Source organism: Myxine glutinosa, chromosome 10, assembly GCF_964187855.1.
Source record: "Myxine glutinosa chromosome 10, kmMyxGlut1.1, whole genome shotgun sequence".
NCBI classification, from domain to species: Eukaryota; Metazoa; Chordata; class Myxini; order Myxiniformes; family Myxinidae; genus Myxine; species Myxine glutinosa.
Window position 1 is genome coordinate 122,594,164 of NC_136270.1, and position 19,913 is coordinate 122,614,076.

At 48.0% G+C, this 19,913-nt stretch overlaps 1 protein-coding gene across 1 annotated transcript in view; it reads right to left on the reverse strand.

Moving 5' to 3' along the window:
- PDE11A (phosphodiesterase 11A) overlaps positions 1 to 19,913 on the reverse strand; it is a 304,458-nt gene that overhangs the window by 27,293 nt on the left and 257,252 nt on the right. Inside the window, exon 18 of the mRNA XM_068126191.2 lies at positions 19,270 to 19,344. Within this exon, the coding sequence (XP_067982292.2) occupies positions 19,270 to 19,344 (75 nt within the window). The remainder of the gene's footprint in view (positions 1 to 19,269; positions 19,345 to 19,913) is intronic.

Consider the following 19,913-nt stretch of genomic DNA (forward strand, 5'->3'; position numbering starts at 1 on the left):
TTGTTGGCTCTTGTATTTGTCTGCATATGTGATTTGTGTTCCTCGACAAAATATTGAGCACGTAAAAAAATTCATCTTCCAATTGGCAGAAATCTGTAACGCATGCTAGACTGGGTAAATTTTCAAAAAATCTTAACCTCGAAGGCAAATCGTGTTCATTTAGGGCACACAAGGTTTTTCGGGGTATTGAGAGGTGCTGAACTCAAATCTGCTGTCTGCCCAGCTCAAAAATGGCCGATAATGCCTCGAAATTGAGAAATCCAAGATGGCCACCACCGCCGGGCTGAAATATATTTATGTACATATCTTTTTGACTAAACAAGGTAGAAACTTGAATGAAATGTGCTTTTGTAGGTTTTCATATTTGGGGAATCCAATGCCATATTCCATAATGCCATAATGTTTGTTGGGGGTAGGGATGAAATACCATAGAGGAGGTAGAACCGTACAGATTAGCATGGACTGTGGACGCATAGGAGACATTTCTATGTATAAAAGTGGGGAAAACTGTGAGCTTAAGAGAGTTTACGTGTCACCACTCGGATGGTGGTTTTGTGTTAGTTAAATAGGGCTTAAGGATAATTCCCTGTATGTAATTGCCTCCTGTGATTTTTCCCCTTTGTGTTTTTACAACTATCAAGCCGCCATGCAAAATCCCGGAACCAACAAAAACAACAATCGTCCATGAACCAACCATCACTAACACCATTCCCGAGCAGAGCCAAACGTTTTCGTAATGGTCAATTATCCCCGCCCACCAATCAAGCAAGGAAAAAGACCATGCCACGAGCTTCATCATTCGTCGAACCCGACCATGGAGCAATTGGGTGGAACTCGGCGATTGGTTGGGGGTGACGTCGGTGTGACGTCAGAGAACGAGAAGGTTCGACAAAGAAGAGGAGGAGGTCTGTCAGTCAGTCTCTGTCTGTCAGAGTCTGTCAGAGTCTCTCTCTCTCTCTCTCTCTCTCTCTCTCTCTCTCTCTCTCTCTCTCTCTCTCTCTCTCTCTCTCTCTCTCTCTCTCTCCTGGCTGTCGGTGTGTTTGGGCGTGGCAATATGGTGGCTGTGCATGTGTGGTGAGGTACGAGCTGCTCTGCTGTGCTACTCTGTTGTCCCTTTCCACGTCGTATTTCACCTTTTCCTTCCCCCTGTTCGTTTATCTTCACATCCTTACTCTGCATTTGTGCCCCAACCCCTCCCCTCTGATCAAACCCAACACTTCGGGGCTTCGGCCTCCCCCCCTCCCCCACCCCCCTCTGCCTCCCTTCTCCCTCCTCGATTCCCTTTTTCTTATCTCGTTTGTATTTATATTCACTCCGTGTCCTTTGTTTCCTTTTCTGAGAGAGAGAAAGAGAGCCCGCAGCTGTTTGTGGATAACTTTTGCATTAATCGGCGGCCCATCCCGTCCTCTGGCTGATCACTTTTTTTCCCCACCAGCTGTGTTTGTTTTCGCCTTTGAAAATCTGTCTCGGCTCGTCATTAATTAATCACTGTTCGGGAGCGATATTCACCCTCCCGTCCTCGCCCCTCCCCCCCCCCCCGTCCTCGTCCCCTCCCCCCCGTCCCTCGTCCCCCGTCCCTCGTCCAGGACGACCGGGCTAAACATGTGATGTCTTTCAGGAGACAAGCTTATCTTGTACTTCCTCCTTCTAACGTCGAAAGAACGCTGAACATTGTTTTGAAATTCAAAATTGATAATCATGATTACCAATTATACGTAACCACTGACACCTTGAAATGTTTTGAATGTGGTAAATTCGGACACCTGAAACGCTCTTGCCCAAAAACGGCTTCGGCGAAAGATGGGACAAACCATGTAAACAACAAGGATTCCTCTTCTACATCTTTTGCTTCGGTTGTGAAGGGAACATCTTCCATGTCCGGCAATGACGCTCAGCCTTCCCACCCCAATGATCCAAACAGCACAACGAACGTCGGGGATGGTTTCACCATTGTTCCGTCAAGGAAGAGAAAGACCTTTCCCGACGGTCATTTAACTCAGAAAAAGGTAGCATTTAACAATAAGCAACCTGTCGGTAACATCCCCCCAGTCGTGACCGATGCCACTCTACAAGGCTTACCTGGGACAAACCCTGTACCTACAGCTAACAAGTTTGGCCCCCTTTCATGTGAGGACATAGACGTTCCACATGCAGGGACTGGTTTACCTGTTAACAAATCAAATGGAATCGTCTCACCTGTTACGGACTCGGCTATTGGAAAGTCCTCTGATGATTTTGCTGAGACCACTGGTGATGAACCTGCCGAGACCATTGATGATGAACCTGCCGAGACCACTGGTGATGAACCTGCTGAGACCATTGGTGATGAACCTGCCGAGGCCACTGGTGATGAACCTGCTGTCACTTTGGAAAATGTTAATCCTGAGCATGATGATGCTGAATTCCCGTCAGCAGAAAATAGCGAAACTGTCCCAGTTACTGCTCTCACTTCATCACCGGGTGAAGCTGCAATCGCAGGAATCAATATTTTGCAAGAGACTCCTATTCTGCTAGATACCGCCACACCATCAGAGGTTGTTGCAGTCGGGGGAAGCAACATCGCTGCATCTGCTGATGCTGTTTCTGTTTCACCAAATCCACAGATTATTGCTGTTATTCCTCAAAGCAATGTTCCCACGGTAGGAGAGCACACAGATGTTACAACTAGTGCAGGTCCGTGTGCCAATATTGATGACAGTAGTGACATGCAGGATTATACAAGCTTGTGTGATTCGGAAATTAAAACTGACTCTGACGAATCTGACCTGGAGGAAGCAAACAGCCAGGTGGAAGCAATGGAGAAGCTTACCAGTCTAGGTCCTACTTCCCCTGAACAAATACGACTTTTCTTGCAAAATACGTACAGGAAACGCAGTATAAACCTAACAGAATACTTTCCCGATTTACCGTCCTTCCTTGAGTGTGCTCAGGCTATTATACGCAGGCCTGACTCATTCAACTTTCGTCAGACACATTGTCACCGTTTAAGAAAATTGATCGCCAAGACGAAAAAGACTCTAAGTTAATTCATGGTGAGTTTCAAGATTGGAACAGTAAATGTCAATGGTGGTGGAAGTTCACTCCGCCAGATCCAGATCAAGCAGCTGATAAACGCAAACGGTCTCGACATAGCTTTGTTGCAGGAGACCCATGCCGTCAGATCTGTTCAGGCCCAGTGGCGACTCATTATGGATAAGGAGTGTTTCTTTAGTAACAGCTCCTCGTCTAAGGCAGGAATCATGTTTGTCTTAGGGAAACATTTCCAACCATCCTCGCTTCAATTTGCGAGTATCATTGATGGCCATCTTGCCTCTGTGACCTTCTATCTCAATCAGGTCAAGTTTACAATCCTTAATGTGTATGCTCCAAGCAAAAATGGTGAGCGGATCTCCTTCTTTGCTGAACTGAGAAAGTTCCTCCAAACACTGGATCTGCAGACTTGTCTAATTATTGGTGGCGATTTTAACTGTACTGTTAATGCCTCATGCGACCGAAACGGGCCGGAACCTCAACCATGTACCGCAAAACTTTTTGCAAATATCATCGCAAAATATAATCTCCATGATGTCTGGCGCTTGCAACACCCTTCCGAACAATCCTACACATGGTGTCGTTGTTCCAACAACCACATCTCACTTGCGAGGCTTGATCGCATTTATGTAAATTCTCACCTGTTACATGGAGTTTGCAAATCTGACATCGTGCCTTCCGGTTTCTCCGATCACTCCCTAGCTCGAGCATTCGTTCAACTCTCTAAACCTTGTCCAGAGAGTTCTCACTGGAAATTCAACAATAGTTTAATAGAAGACTTCAATTTTATTCAGGCTTTTGAATCTTTCTGGACAGATCTTTTGGAACGGAAGTTAAGCTGTTCTGTTAACCCACTGGTGTGGTGGTATCTAGTAAAAACCCAAATCAAAGGTTTCTGCCAACAATACCAGAGCTTCTCAAAAAGGGCTGATTATGAAGCAAGGAAATTATTGCAATCAGAGATTTTACATCTTCAGAGGGTCACAGGACAAAATAATAATGTGCAAAGAGCCTTAACCGAAAAACAGTCTTTATTGAAAGAAATAACTGAGAGGAATGCACGTGGTGCCCTAGTTCGGATGAGGGTGCAGCACCTTAACGAGACAGACATACCAACTAAGTATTTTTTTTCCTTAGAGAAACGCCTCCCGAACAAACAGCTCTCTCAACTGCATTTGGCAGACTCATCCATCACTTTCAACCAATCAGTTATCAAACTTTTCACAAAGGAATATTTCTCTAAAATATACTCGATGGAGCAAATAAATCCTGTCAGTGTCGCCTCTATCTCCGTAGGGCTGCCAGTGTTGTGTGAGGATGGACGTTCCTACCTGGAGGGGCCCATTACCTTGGACGAACTTGGCGCCGCTCTGCACAGCCTTGCTGTTGGGAAAGCGCCTGGATTGGATGGACTTACAACTGAATTTTATAAGAAATTCTGGCATCTACTGGGTCCCGAACTCCTCAACACCTTGAACGCAAGCTGCCAGCTTGGAGAGCTCCCTCAGAGTTGCCGACGGGCTATTCTCACCCTCATTCCAAAGAAAGGAGACTTGCTCTATATTAAAAACTGGTGCCCAATCTCTTTGCTATGCACAGACTATAAAGTATTCTCAAAAGCCCTGGCATCGCGACTTACTCCTCATCTCTCCTCATTGTTGAAAGAAGACCAATGCTATTGTGTACCCAAGCGCTCCATCCATGACAACATCTCCCTCGTAAGAGACATGATTGAACTGTGCAAAGAAAACCCCACAGATTTGGGACTTCTTCTCCTTGATCAGGAGAAGGCCTTTGACCGCGTCGATCATCGGTACCTCTTCAAAGTGCTTGAACGGTTTGGACTTGGTCCGACCTTCATTTCTTACATTAAATACTGTATAACAATATCTCTAGTGTGCTTAAGATAAACAATGGACTTGTTACACCCTTGCCTGTCAACAGGGGAATTCGACAAGGTTGCCCCCTCTCTGGCTTGCTCTATGCTCTCTCCATCGAACCCTTACTGGGTTATTTGCGTGCTAGACTAACCGGGGTTGGGTTTTCTCATCTTGAACGGCCCATTAAGGTGCTGGCATATGCTGATGATGTGTGTGTCTTTGTGCGGAACCTCAATGACATTAACGTTGTCCGTTATTGTCTATCCGTGTTTGAAAAGGCTTCTTCAGCCAAAGTGAATTGGGAGAAAACGAGCGCCATTTGGCTTGGTCCGTTATGTCACTTGGCACCCAAACTTCCTGCACCTCTTGCATGGGCCACTGATGGCGTGAAATACCTTGGAGTGTTCTTGGGTAATGACGCCACAGTAGCAAAGAATTGGGCTGGTCTGTTGGATCTTGTTGAAGGAAAACTGCAAAAATGGAGAAATCTGATAACACAACTGTCTTATCGTGGAAGGGTCTTGGTGATCAACAGTTTGGTGGCCTCTACCCTATGGCACAGGTTCTTTGTGCTGCACCCTCCGGTAGTGTTGCTTCAACAGCTTCAGAAGTGCTTTGTGTCTTTCTTCTGGGATGGAAAGCACTGGTTGCGACCCGGGGTCCTCAGCTTGCCACTGACCGATGGAGGCCAAGGCCTGGTTGACATAAAGAGCCGGTTAATGGCCTTTCGACTTTCGGTTGCTCTACACATGCTGTACATGCACCCCTCTCAACCTTGGGTCGACGTCGCTCGTCGCCTTTTGCAGCAGGCGGGGAGACTAGGCTATGACCACGCTATATTCTTGATGGATCTCTCGCATCTTGATATGTCTCCCCTCTCCAGTTTTTATCAGAGTGTACTAAACGCATGGCGAACTCTAACGACAACAAGAGCTACGCATTCGTACACAAAGCAAATGTTCTTGATGGAACCTTTGTTTTACAATTCAATTTTCCATGATATGCCTGCTGATAGGTGTCTCGTTCAATGCTTTGTCGCGAAGAACATAAAATCGGTCGCCGATCTTTTAAGCCCAAATGGCAGTTGGATTGGAGCTGATGCATTGGCAAGCCTGGTTGGCGTGCGATCCTCCAGAGTTGTGGCACGTATGCTACGCTGTGTGCTTCATACCTATGTACAGCTTGCACCTAACTGGGAGCAAGTCCAAGCAGACAACGAACAAGGTGCTTCTCCTGCTACCTTTCCTGAACTTATTTGCAAGTTTTCTCTTGCCAACTCTCCTCCGTGTACCCCCTTTAGCATAGGATTCAATGGGTTTCCTAAACAAAAAGACCTCTATTTGGGTTGCGTAAGTTTTCTTTTGCAAGGGCAAATGACACAGCGGAGGGTTCGATGGTGAGACCTCTTACCTTGTTCCCCCCCATATTTTCCTAATTGGAAAGGATTCTATCATCCTCCTGTGCTGCCACGACATGGTGACCTCCAATGGAGACTTGCACACTGGATCCTCCCTTCTAACCACTTGCTGCACCGCTTCTCAAGTCTCCTAGCAGATGAATGTCCCTTTTGTAAAAGGCCTGAAAACCTCTTTCATATTTATGTTGAATGTCAACGGTTGGCTCCTTTATTTATCTTTCTTAAGAATTGTTTTGGCAGGATTGGTTTGGTTTTCAACACTTGTGTTTTCATTTATGGCTTAGACATCTCACACAAGAATTTGAATGATGTGTTAGGTAATTTCCTGCTTGCACAGGCAAAAATGGCAGTGTATAAATCAAGAAAAAGAAAAGTTGATGATCTTGGAGCTAATGAGGAAAATGCCTTGTTTTTGTTTAAAAATCTTGTGACGAGCCGTGTAAAGTTAGACTTTGCCTTTTTTTCCATAACAGGAAGGCTGCCACAGTTTGAGACCAAATGGTGCATAAAAGAAGTCATTTGTAAAATCCTGGAGAAACGTTTATTGTTTTGTGAAATGTTCTGTGCATAATTTTTACTGTATTAATATTTTTTTAAATTTTTTTTTGTTTGTTTCCCTCTTTGAAATGAGAATGTGACCCCTATTTGGGGGTTTTCTTTTCTATTTTTATAATAAAAAGATACAAAAGTCTCTCTCTCTCTCTATCTCTCTATCTCTCTATCTCTCTCTCGGACTGACTTTCATCGTGGGTGGTCACGCTTTGCCTCGGGTGCGCTTGTGAGGAGAACTTATGGAGCTGGTGGTGTCAAAGATCTGAGCAATGACACTCCATTGCACCGAATTGTCCATTAAGAATAGCTCCCCTTCAATAATTCCATTTCCCAGCCAAACTCTCCATCTGTGGGTAAAGCAGTTCACAAGCATGGGGTGCACGCCCTCTCAATTCGCTGCTATAGTGAAAATGTGCTCCGTGCTCTGTTTGAACAGGAGGGGCGGGGTCGCCAGGGAGAGGCAAGCCCAGGGCGCGCCACGAAGGGCGGGGCTGTGCAGCCCCACGCCCAAATAAGGAAACAAGCCCGTGGCTCACCACGAGGGGCGTGGCGTCGGCGCGATGCCCAAATAAGGAGACACGGTCACGAAACAGAGCACGGGGGAGAGGGCGGTACCGAAACCGAAGAGGGCGTGTCAGACCCCGCGCTAACGGTATGCGAGAAGGGTGCAAAGAGGCAGATGAGTTTTTACAGATGAGAGATAAGTCCAAGAGAGACGAGTACAAAGCAAAGAGCTGGGTCGTCAGCAGAGTTGCGCTTTTACTGAGTCCAAGGAAAGAGCTGGGTCGTCAGAGCAGATGCGCTTTTACTGAGTCCAAGAGATGAGCTGGAGAGAAGAGAGAGAAAGGCTGAGCTGAGCTGCGTGGAGAGGTACACGAAAAGGAAGGGTCCAAGAGAAAGCCGAGGAGCTTTTACGAAGCAAGCTACAGGAGAGATACAGCCGAGGAGTGCAGCGCAGCCCCGTTTCAACCAGCCGCGTGAAGCCCTGACGGTGTGCGCTGTAAAGCGGACTTCAAGGCGCTGCCGGCTTCTCGCTTCCCGCCCGGAGTGGACCTGCTCACTGTGCCCTGTGATCCCACCTGCTCATCCTTTCCAGCCATTCCTGCCCGCAAGTTCCCCATTTTGCCTACGTGAGTTTGTTATGTTTGTTCTGTCCTGGGTAGTAACTAAGTCTGTATAAGCTAGTATTTTCCCTGTGTCTCTAAAAGCTTCTGTATATTATTTTATTATCTTTCCTTCTCCTTGGTTACTTTGAGCCTGTAAATAGTAATAAATAGTAATTGTATTTCAAACCTTTCTTTGCCTTCGTCTTCCTTTTCTTCACATCCGTGTCGTCTTAGTCTTTTCCCGATTGAGTAGCTGCGGCGCGATACGGCCAACGTTTGGGTAAATCGGGTTTTAGTCGGGGAATAACTGTTCGGCCGCGGTTACACCACCGCTCGGTAAAAATAACATCTAATCCGCGGACCGTAACAATATCTATATAAATAAAGGAGGAGTGTCTGTGTGTGTCTGTCTGGATGTCCGCTTATAACTCAAGAACTACACATCGGAGAAAAGTTTTAGACACAGATTTGGAATCAGCATAAAATTCCGGTGGTTATAGGGTACTTTTTATTTTAATATCAATGGTTTAAAAAACCGGGCCAGCTGCAATTCCATGGTGTAGTTTGTGGCGGCGCTATTGCCCCTTTCCGATCCCATGACGCATTGCGGTTCCGATTCGCGATAAGGTCTATGCGCTATCACCGACACTTTTCCACCTTTTCCATACCTTTTAATCAGATTTAACTTATCTTCCACCGTAACCACATTACGCTTGGAAACACTAGCATTATCCTTCTTTGGACCCATGGCTAACACAGACACAGTAAAGGAATACTGTACGTCGCCTCTGTTTTGAATGAGAATCGGCGGTTGCGCGTACGTACATTATACTGTACGTACATATTTATATATTTTTAATGTGCTTTTTATTGTATTTTAAATTGTTTTTTAGCTTCTTTTATTGTTAATTTATGTACTATTTTCTTTATTTTAAATATATTTTTAAGGAAAACAAATGTTTTCACGTCCGTAGGAGTGACGTAATGTCGCACATAATGACGTTCGCTGCCCGGTCATGAAAGAAATTATGATTCTCTTGCCAAAGTGACATGAAGATCATGCAGTAAACCTCCCAACTGAGTTCCTCAACAGTCGTCAGCCTCAAGGACTCCCAACACACAGGTTGATTCTCAAGGTGGGAGCACCAATCATGCTTCTAAGGAATCTTGATCCACCAAAGCTGTGTAATGGAACACGATTGACAATCCAGCAAATGATGCCGCATGTCCTAGAGGCAACCATCCTCTCAGGACAATACAGAGGAGAGAAACTATTCATTCCAAGGATACCACTTATTCCACCTGACCTTCCATTCTCCTTCAAGAGGATTCAGTTCCCCATCAGGCTATGTTTTGCTATGTCCATCAACAAGGCGCAGGGGCAATCAATGAAGGTTATAGGCCTGAACTTCACAGAACAAGTGTTTGCCCATGGCCAGCTGTACGTGGGCTGCTCGAGGTTTGGAAAACCAAGCAATCTTTATGTCTTGGCACCACGTAAGAAAACCAGAAATGTTGTATACCCAGAGGTTTTGAGAAATTGAAAATTGAAAAAACGTCATGTAGGAAATGTACTGTGATATTGCTCTAAAATATACATGTTCTTTTCTCATATATTTGTTTTATTCTTATTCAACCCGGGCGAAGCCGGGTACCTCAGCTAGTAATATATACACCACATGACCAAAAGTATGTGGACACCCCTTTTAATTGGTGGATTCAGCTATTTCAGCCACACCCATTGCTGACAAGTATATATAATCAAGCACACAGCCATGCAATCTCCATAGACAAACATTGGCAGCAGAATGGGCCTCACTGAAGAGCTCAGTGACTTTGAACGTGGCACCATCATAGGATGCCACCTTTCCAACAAGTCAGTTCGTCAAATCTCTGCCCTGCTCGAGCTGCCCTGGTCAACTGTAAGTGCTGTTATTGTGAAGTGGAAATGTCTAGGTGCATCATCAGCTCGGCCCCCAAGTGGTTGGCCACACAAGCTCACAGAACGAGACCGCCGAGGGCTGACGTGTGTGGCGTGTAAAGATCGTCTGTCCTCGGTTGCAACACTCACTACCAAGTACCAAACTGCCTCTGGAAGCAATGTCAGCACAACAACTGTTTGTTGGGAGCTTCATCAAATGGGTTTCCATGGCTGAGCAGCCACACACAAGCCTAAGATCACCATGCGCAATGCCAAGTGTCAGCTGGAGTGGTGTAAAGCTCTCTGCCATTGGACTCTGGAGCAGTGGAAACGCGTTCTCTGGAGCGATGAATCACGCTTCACCATCTGGCAGTCCGATGGACGAATGGTATGTACTGTATATACATATATATATTGTTACGGTACGCGGTAAAGATGTTATTTTGACCGAGCGGTGGTGTATTACCGCGACCGAACAGTTATTCCCCGACTCTAACACCCGATTTACCCCAAACTTTGGCTGGATCGCGCCACCGCTATTCAATCGGGAAAACTCTAAAGCGACCGAATACAAAGAGGAAAAAGGAATAAGACGAGAAGACGTACAGAAGAGTAATTGGATTTATTATACACACAAGCAAAAAGAAAGCAGTCACGTTTATTTACAACACATAAGACGCAGGTGACACAGTGCAATCTTTAGCTTATACAGACTTAATTACCTACCCAGGACAGAACAAACAAAAGACAGACTCACGCGGGGAATGCTGACAGGAATCGCAGGAGGTGGATCGCTGGAGGTGAACGCTTGGTGGAGCCAACGTGGAGCTTGGTGGAGCTTTGGTGGAGCTGAACGATTGGTGGAGCCAACGCCGAGCTTGGTGGAGCCTTGGTGGAGCTGAACGCGTGGTGGAGCCAACGCGGAGCTTGGTGGAGCCTTGGTGGAGGTGAACGTTTGGTGGAGCCAACGCGGAGCTTGGTGGAGCCTTGGTGGAGGTGAACGCTTGGTGGAGCCAACGCGGAGCTTGGTGGAGGTGAACGCTTGGTGGAGCCAACGCGGCTGGTGGGGGGTTGGTGTGACGGGTTCTCTCTCCTTCCCTCACAAGCTTCAGGACTCTTTCTCTCTCTTTCTTAGTCCCACCCAGTCCAACAACTTCCTCTCTTGCTTAGTCCAACTCAAGGCCTTCCTGTCTTCTGATCTCCTCCCTCCTCGACTCTGTAAAAGCTCATCTCTTCGGGAAACGCCCTGCCGTGGGTTATATAGGCCCCGCCCCTCAACCTTTGCGAACCTCCCCGATCGCTCTTCCTCCGCCCTCTCTAGCCAAACCCCTGGCTCATGGTTGGTCGAGTGGGGCTGGCTCACTCCTCCCCTCTATGACGAGGTGGAGACATGCCTTTCTTCTCCGACCCTGCCTCGTGGTCAATGGCGGTTGAAGAGAAAACCGCCCAAAATGCAGTTGGCAATTGGAAGGGAGGTAATTTGCAATGGGAATGGAAGTTTTGGGAGTGGGAATGAAGTTTTGGGAGTGGGAATGAAGGGAATCTATCTCTTTCACTGGTGCAATGGAGTATTTCAATTAATGGGAGACACAGCCTTACCCTAAAACACAGAATAAGATATAACTATCGAACAGGGGTATTCTATTATTGGCTGACGTGTATGCTTGTGGACTAATTATGGGACGCCCTTTTGACCTTTACACAGCTCCGGAGGCAGGAGGCGCAGACTCAAGCAATATTCATCACCAATTTACCACAATACAACACAATCAAAAAAAAATACAGTCCTCATATCCCCAACACTGCACCCTCCTCCTCTTAGGCACGTCCCGGGCCTACAACTTTTTATTTAGTGTGACACGTAGGTGTAGTTCCCTCTACTTTTAACCTGACCCTGAGTGTGACAGTTTTTAAAACATAAATAAATGTGTCCCGCTGCTCCATTGCACCCTGCCTAACAGACTTACGCCCACAGTTAACCGAATTGCGGAATTGTCTTCAAACTATACACTGACGGTGGGGAGCATAATTTACAATGACGCTATTTTTATTTACAAAACTAACCCAGGACCTGTAATTGTTCTTTCTGGGGGGGAGACAGTCTGCCTGCATCGACGCACCATGAAAGCACCCAAAAACGCACCAATACACACCCAAGCACCAATCGGTGCAGTCACCATTGTTCAAGAAAATAAAACCAACAACCCCTAACCCTGCAGGTGATCTCTTGCTCTTCGGCTCCCTCTGCTGGTTATTATTATTTGTTCTTCCAGATGTTGTCATTCTTTCATTTCCTTACTGGTGGCCTATTTGCAATAAAGTGTGCCCAATGTGTCCTTTTTATTTTCCTTTATTTATGGCCCACAGGGCCGACTACGTGTGGTTCACCTGTGGGGCATCGGTGCCCTGTGGCCAAGGTCCGCCAGCAAGATTTCGGGCCCTCATGGCCGGTTCCAGCAGAGGGGCCATGCCCCAACCCATGGGGTCCATCAGTGGTGCTCGGTCACAGGCATGTGGTCCATAATGTGGTGCATCGATGCAGACAGCTGGTTCTGGGGATTTCGGGCGCACAATGGCCGACCCACGCACGCTCCCCTCGGTGCCCAATGGCACACAGGTCATGTGGGAGACAAAAGAGACAAATGAGCGAGGGGTAAGGTCACAAGGGTAAACATCAATAAGGCAATGCAAGGCGAAATGCGTACAGAGAGCGAAGTGAGAAAGCTCGTCCCTACCGTACGTCACCCCCCTGTCACCTACACTACCCTTGCCCTTACCCCATATGTACAAAATCTACACATTACCAATCTGTCGCTACTGTCACGTCTCCCCATATTTCCTCTATACCAAATTCGTCACCACAATCCCTCTATCCAAAATTTGCCATCACCCAATTCGTCATCAATCCTCATAAGGAGGAAGAGATGGAACATCAAGCACAATGTCACACCCACGTCATGATGCGTCTCACAATCCTAACATTTGCACAATAAAAATAATAAAAACAACCTGGCATGGTGTGGAGTACCTGTCACCTCAGGTGAGTGGATGCAGATGGTGCGAGGAGACTTCATCCTAACTACTTTCTAAATGACATTAACACACTTTACACTACCCGGGGTCTTTCCCTGCCAATCCATTGGCCAACTTACACTATGGGTTCTAAAAACCAATTCCCATTGACCAAACTGTGGTGCTTCTCAATTTGGGGTCTCACTCCCCCGATTCATCTCCCGGTGCCCTTGCACAATTTCTGGGCTGGGGCGTGTAGCTCTCCCAGCAGGTCTACCCACCTGCACACCTCCACCACTGCAGTTGCCTCCCGAGCCCACCTGCTCCTCACCCCAACCTATCCAACTGGGGAAGGCCCCTCCTGGCTCTGTCACCCCTTGGTGCCCTCTGGCACTGGGCTACCCGGGTCCGTCCTCCGGATCCTCGGGCCCCATCCACAACCACCGGCTCCCAGAGCCCACCCGCGGCCCCACCCGGCCGACATCCTCACAGTGGTGGAGTGCCCAAACCAACTACACACACTAACAGGCTACACGCCCAGCCATTTCCACAACACTAATGCACCCATCCAAACACCACTCTTCCCCTCGCACCACAGATGCCAATATCCAACCACAATTTACCTATACCCTCTACCTAACACTTACACTACCCGCCCCGGGTATCCGTGATGGGGGTCCACTCTTCCCCCATTCACACCTTCGCACCATCCACTCCACTCTATAGTTTCCATCCTACTCACTCCACGACCATCCATTCCAATACTCCATTTATTCCACACTACCATTCTCCATACCTGTTGTTGCACACCTGTGCACTCACACCTGGTGCCACCTGCACCCTCCTCCTCTTCCTGGACCATTGGGTCAGCACAATACACAATCACCTTCACTCACTCATACACTGCTCCACACACCTGTTCAGTTGCACACCTGTGCAATCACACCTGTTCAATCCTCAAACACACGGCATCATCTCATCTAACTACTCCCCTCTGAAACTTGCGCTTCCCAGTCGCCCCTTTAAACTATTGCGCTCCCACGTCATTATCATCCACACTAATCTACCTGCGTCCCCACTACAGGTATCAGTCACTAACTAACCTTAACGTTACCTAATGTCAATCTCTAGGTCCCTACACACGATATATCCTAACCCTCCCGGGCTAGTTTTCACTGCCATAAACCCCATAAACTAGTGCTCCTTTGCTCCCCATTGTGAGGGATGACAGAGTTGCCATCCCACCACATGGGGGACGTTCCCACTATCAATTTTGCACCCCAAATCCAACAAATCAAAAATTTGCCAATCATCTGCCAATCATCAAATTTTGCCTTTTTCTAATTTTGGGTCCAAAACACTAACCTCATCACTCGTCTACTTATTAGATCCTCTCGGTGCGCCAATTCACGTCTACAGCCCGGCTTCGTACAGCCGAGCAATGAACGCGGATTCTTTTGTGCCAGCGGCTGGATACGTCCCGCATTCGGGGCCGGGACGGGGGCTTACCCGGGCCGAGATCCCATGCACCATCTCGGCACCGAGCCGTCCAATGTCCCGATCTCGACCTGCCAGCACGTCTCAACAAAAAGTGGTCGCCATGACGACCCTTCCTATCGAGCTGCCCGCTCCGCCTAGTTGAGCACGGACGCGGCCGTTCCAAGCGAGGCCCAGCGTGGATCGCGTACGGCGGTCCTTTCGAACCCGCCGTGGCTCGGATCCCCGCTGGTTCTCGCGGCACGCGAAGCCCGGCACGCACCGAGGGCCCGATTCGGCTAAAAGTCGCTCTAACCGCTAACCCGGTTACCGTCGATGCCTCACCTGCATGCTTACACGCATACGCTACCCCTTTCTTGCTCATACCTCCAGCTGTTCCCATGCTCCTCGTACCTTTCCTTACACACCTCGGTACACTCATTCCGCTCACAGACTTGGTCACACACCTGACCACCGAACACCTTGGCACACATTCGTCGCTCGCACACCTCACCAACACACCTCTTCGCGCCCCCTTCTCGGTCACCTCCTCTGTGACAATCACAGGTGTGCTCTCACTCGCACACCCAACCACGTGCCTCACGACCAACTCAAGTGTGTATTCCCCCACACGCTCTACCATTCCAGGTGTGCATCCTTCCATTCCAGGTGTACATCCTCGCTCACCTGTCACAACCAACTCACGCTCCGTGTCACTCTCACTACTCTCACCTCCACTCTCGGTCGCGCACTCACCCTTACTCTCGACAGCGCGCTCTTTCCTCATGCACCTGTCCGTTACACACCTTTCTCGCGCATCCTCTTGCGCACACTCTTTCGTTACTTCCTCCGTAACACTTACCACACCGCGCTTCCATGTACCCCCTCGCACACGCGCTTCGACCAACTCACTCTTGACGGCACACTCACTCCTCGGCGTGCACTTTTTCCTCACACACCCCATGGTCGGACATTCTCGCACACCTCTTTTTTCGCACACCAGACCTGTCGCACACTTCACCAACGGCCTTTCACGAACACCCGGATCCAAACCAATCCCCAAGCCGACTGAAGCTTTCCTCACATCATATACATTGCCGAATATTTCGCCACTCACCTTGGCACCTCATCATCGCACCGCCTCTGCCACCAGCAACCTCTTTATTTGGTTGGTGAGCGGCACATCATGAGTTGAGCACCGACCTTGTACATATTCCATTACTTCCTCCTTTATCTCCCTCTTAGTTTCTGTCCGTCCCTTCTTAATTTCACTCACCTCTTCTTCCACTTCCTCTAATTTTTGCTTCACCTCTTTTATTTCCCGGTGCGTCTCCTCAAGTTCGTCCTCTAAGGCTACCGTGACCGTCTCTATGTGCATCCACACCTGCCGGTCCTTTGTCTCCATTACCTCTGTCACCTCGTCCAACCTCATTGTCAGTCCCTCACGTACCATCTGACATTGCCTCTGTGTCGCTATCAAGTCATTTTTAATTTCTTTTCGTGTCGCCTTTAACCCTCCTAGTACTGCAGTGTTCCTTTGAACCTGCTCCACTAACTCCATCTGTCCCTCCGTCAGCTGTTCCACCTCCTCCGTCAGATCTTCTATTCCCCCTTGTAACCTCGCCGTATTATTCCTCACCTCTTTCTCCATACGCTTCTCACCTCGCTTTACCTCCTCGCGTAGCCCCGAAACCTCCTCACTTAGACCTCGTCGTATCTCCTCTTTCATCTCCTCCCTCTCTTTTGTAGATGCCACCCTCATCTGTCCCAATTCATCCCTCTGAGCATCCAGTTTACTTTCTAACCCGATTTTCACCTCCTCTATCTGGTTCCCCATCTGTTCGATTTCCCGGGCGGATTGCTCCCCTATTTCCCGCAATTTGTCTTCCATCCTATTTTCTAACCCCATTAACCCATTTTTCACCCCCTCTAACTGATTCTCCTGGGCAGCCATTCTATTTTCCACCCCCGTTAACCCATTCTTTACCTCTTTTATCCCGTTGTCTAACCCCTCTAATTTAGCTTCTAGCCATTCCCCCATTTCTCCCATTTTGCCCCCCATTTCTCCCATTTTGCCCCCCATTTCGCCCCCCATTACCCCAAATTGCTCACTCTGAGCCCTCATTTGCTCACTCTGAGCATCCATCCGGTTCCCCATTTGTCCCATTCGCTCACTCTGAGCATCCATTTTTGCTTCTAGCCCCATATTTGCCATTAGTATGGCTGCATTAATCTGCGCCATGAGGTCCCGCACATCAATTCCCGCTATTTGCGCAGCGGGCGTGGCTACCCCGCGCTCGTGCGAGCTGCCACTTTGTGCGTCTGATACCACGTGCGCGAGAGCGCCATTTTGTGCGTCTGATACTCCCTCCACCGCCTCCTCATTGCTCCCCTCCATTTGATCCTGGGTTACTCCTAACCCCTCCTCTAGCTCACCCACCGGCATCCGATCGCCTTGACCAGCCATGGCGTGATTTCAAAATTCGGGTTTTCCTTTACAACAACACAAATTTCCAGCACTTTGTAATTTTGAGCGCGTTAAGCGCGCTTCGGGCCTCGTATCCCACTCCTCGACACCAATTGTTACGGTACGCGGTTAAGATGTTATTTTGACCGAGCGGTGGTGTATTACCGCGACCGAACAGTTATTCCCCGACTCTAACACCCGATTTACCCCAAACTTTGGCTGGATCACGCCACCGCTATTCAATCGGGAAAACTCTAAAGCGACTGAATACAAAGAGGAAAAAGGAATAAGACGAGAAGACGTACAGAAGAGTAATTGGATTTATTATACACACAAGCAAAAAGAAAGCAGTCACGTTTATTTACAACACATAAGACGCAGGTGACACAGTGCAATCTTTAGCTTATACAGACTTAATTACCTACCCAGGACAGAACAAACAAAAGACAGACTCACGCGGGGAATGCTGACAGGAATCGCAGGAGGTGGATCGCTGGAGGTGAACGCTTGGTGGAGCCAATGCGGAGCTTGGTGGAGCTTTGGTGGAGCTGAACGATTGGTGGAGCCAACGCCGAGCTTGGTGGAGCCTTGGTGGAGCTGAACGCTTGGTGGAGCCAACGCGGAGCTTGGTGGAGCCTTGGTGGAGGTGAACGCTTGGTGGAGCCAACGCGGAGCTTGGTGGAGCCTTGGTGGAGGTGAACGCTTGGTGGAGCCAACGCGGAGCTTGGTGGAGCCTTGGTGGAGGTGAACGCTTGGTGGAGCCAACGCGGCTGGTGGGGGGTTGGTGTGACGGGTTCTCTCTCCTTCCCTCACAAGCTTCAGGACTCTTTCTCTCTCTTTCTTAGTCCCACCCAGTCCAACAACTCCCTCTCTTGCTTAGTCCAACTCAAGGCCTTCCTGTCTTCTGATCTCCTCCCTCCTCGACTCTGTAAAAGCTCATCTCTTCGGGAAACGCCCTGCCGTGGGTTATATAGGCCCCGCCCCTCAACCTTTGCGAACCTCCCCGATCGCTCTTCCTCCGCCCTCTCTAGCCAAACCCCTGGCTCATGGTTGGTCGAGTGGGGCTGGCTCACTCCTCCCCTCTATGACGAGGTGGAGACACGCCTTTCTTCTCCGACCCTGCCTCGTGGTCAATGGCGGTTGAAGAGAAAACCCCCCAAAATGCAGTTGGCAATTGGAAGGGAGGTAATTTGCAATGGGAATGGAAGTTTTGGGAGTGGGAATGAAGTTTTGGGAGTGGGAATGAAGGGAATCTATCTCTTTCACTGGTGCAATGGAGTATTTCAATTAATGGGAGACACAGCCTTACCCTAAAACACAGAATAAGATATAACTATCGAACAGGGGTATTCTATTATTGGCTGACGTGTATGCTTGTGGACTAATTATGGGACGCCCTTTTGACCTTTACACAGCTCCGGAGGCAGGAGGCGCAGACTCAAGCAATATTCATCACCAATTTACCACAATACAACACAATTAAAAAAAAAATACAGTCCTCATATCCGCAACACTATATATATATATATATTTTTTTTTTTATATATATATATATATATATATATATATATATATATATATATATAAATATGTAAATGCCATTGCCTCTCCGTGGCTGTCTGTTTGCCTTTGTACCTTATGCATGGCCACTTCTTTTAATTTACAAACTACAAACTTGGGGTACAAATACGACTTTGTGGGGGGTGGGAGGTGTGGGGGATGTGGGAGGGGGTGCTATGTGGCTGAAGCCTCACATGGGGGGGGGGGGGGCGCCGGGAGGAGTGGGCGTAAATTATCTATGTAATTGTGTACTGGGTTGCGCCACCTGGTGGTAGTGGTGGACAATATTGCAATTTCCTTCTTTGCTGAGGTTAAAGCACTCTTTGCATTGGTAAATTAGTCCTTCTCTTCTTCCCAAAAGGAGGGGCCTGTCACAGCACCCTCCTCAAAAGATGTGTATGCACTATATCTCTCCCCCTCCCTTCCTCCTCCCCTTACTTCCCCCTCCCCTCCTCCCCCTTCACCTCCCCCTTCCCTTCCCCACCCCTCCACCTTTTAGCAGCAAGAGACATGACGACTAATTGGTCCGCCAGCGAAGCGATGGGTAGTCTCAAATATGTATTGTTAATTTGTCTATGACCTATTGACCTACCATGTACTAATCACTTTGCAATTCATGCAATAGCTCATAGCTGGAACATAATGTCTTTGTTATGGATATGATTTATAATATGTATGGTGCCCTTCACTCGGCTTATGACAATTAATAGAAAAATGTTCCTTGTTTGAACCATGCACCAAGACTATATCTGTGGTTATGACATCTTAAATAGTACTGGCTTCTTGATGAAGCTTTCCCTAAATTAATATTTATGGTGGTTATGCTGGACGTGATGCATCAAACAAACCGTCGGCGTGATTTTAAGCTCGGCACGTTCACGGTCACCCTGTTCAAAAAACTCGCTCGTAACCAGCTCAGCAACCTGCAAGAAGACGAAAAAAAAGAAGAATAACTGAACAGATCGGACTCCGCATACGAGCATCATTGCACAAACATCAATTTTTGCATTGTTGGTGACAAACAAACGTCTTGAGTGTCTGAATTGCAAACAATGGCAATTTAGATTTGTAAATGGTCCTTCCGGTGGCTGTCTCCATATCGTTATTTTCAGCAGAAAAAAACAATGACCCTATACACAGTGAGATGGTTGGAACAGGAAGTTGAAATTTGTTCAGGCGATGGCAATAACTAACCTACTCTTTAACATCTACCAGCTAATATGACAGCAGATTGGTACCCAGGTTAATGTCCATTCAATGGACAATGGACAATTAAGGTATAAGTGAGCCAATGAAATTAAGGTACGAGTAGGCCAATGAGATTAAGGTATAAGTGAGCCAATGAGATTAAGGTATAAGTGAGCCTACCTCCGAGGGCCTTTCACTTACTCACCGCAGGCAGGTTGGTGGTCTTTCCGTCTTCTACCGACTCCTCTCCGGCCTTGCCCCCACAGCTCTCTCTGGGCTCTGTCCCCCAAATATTCCTACAGGT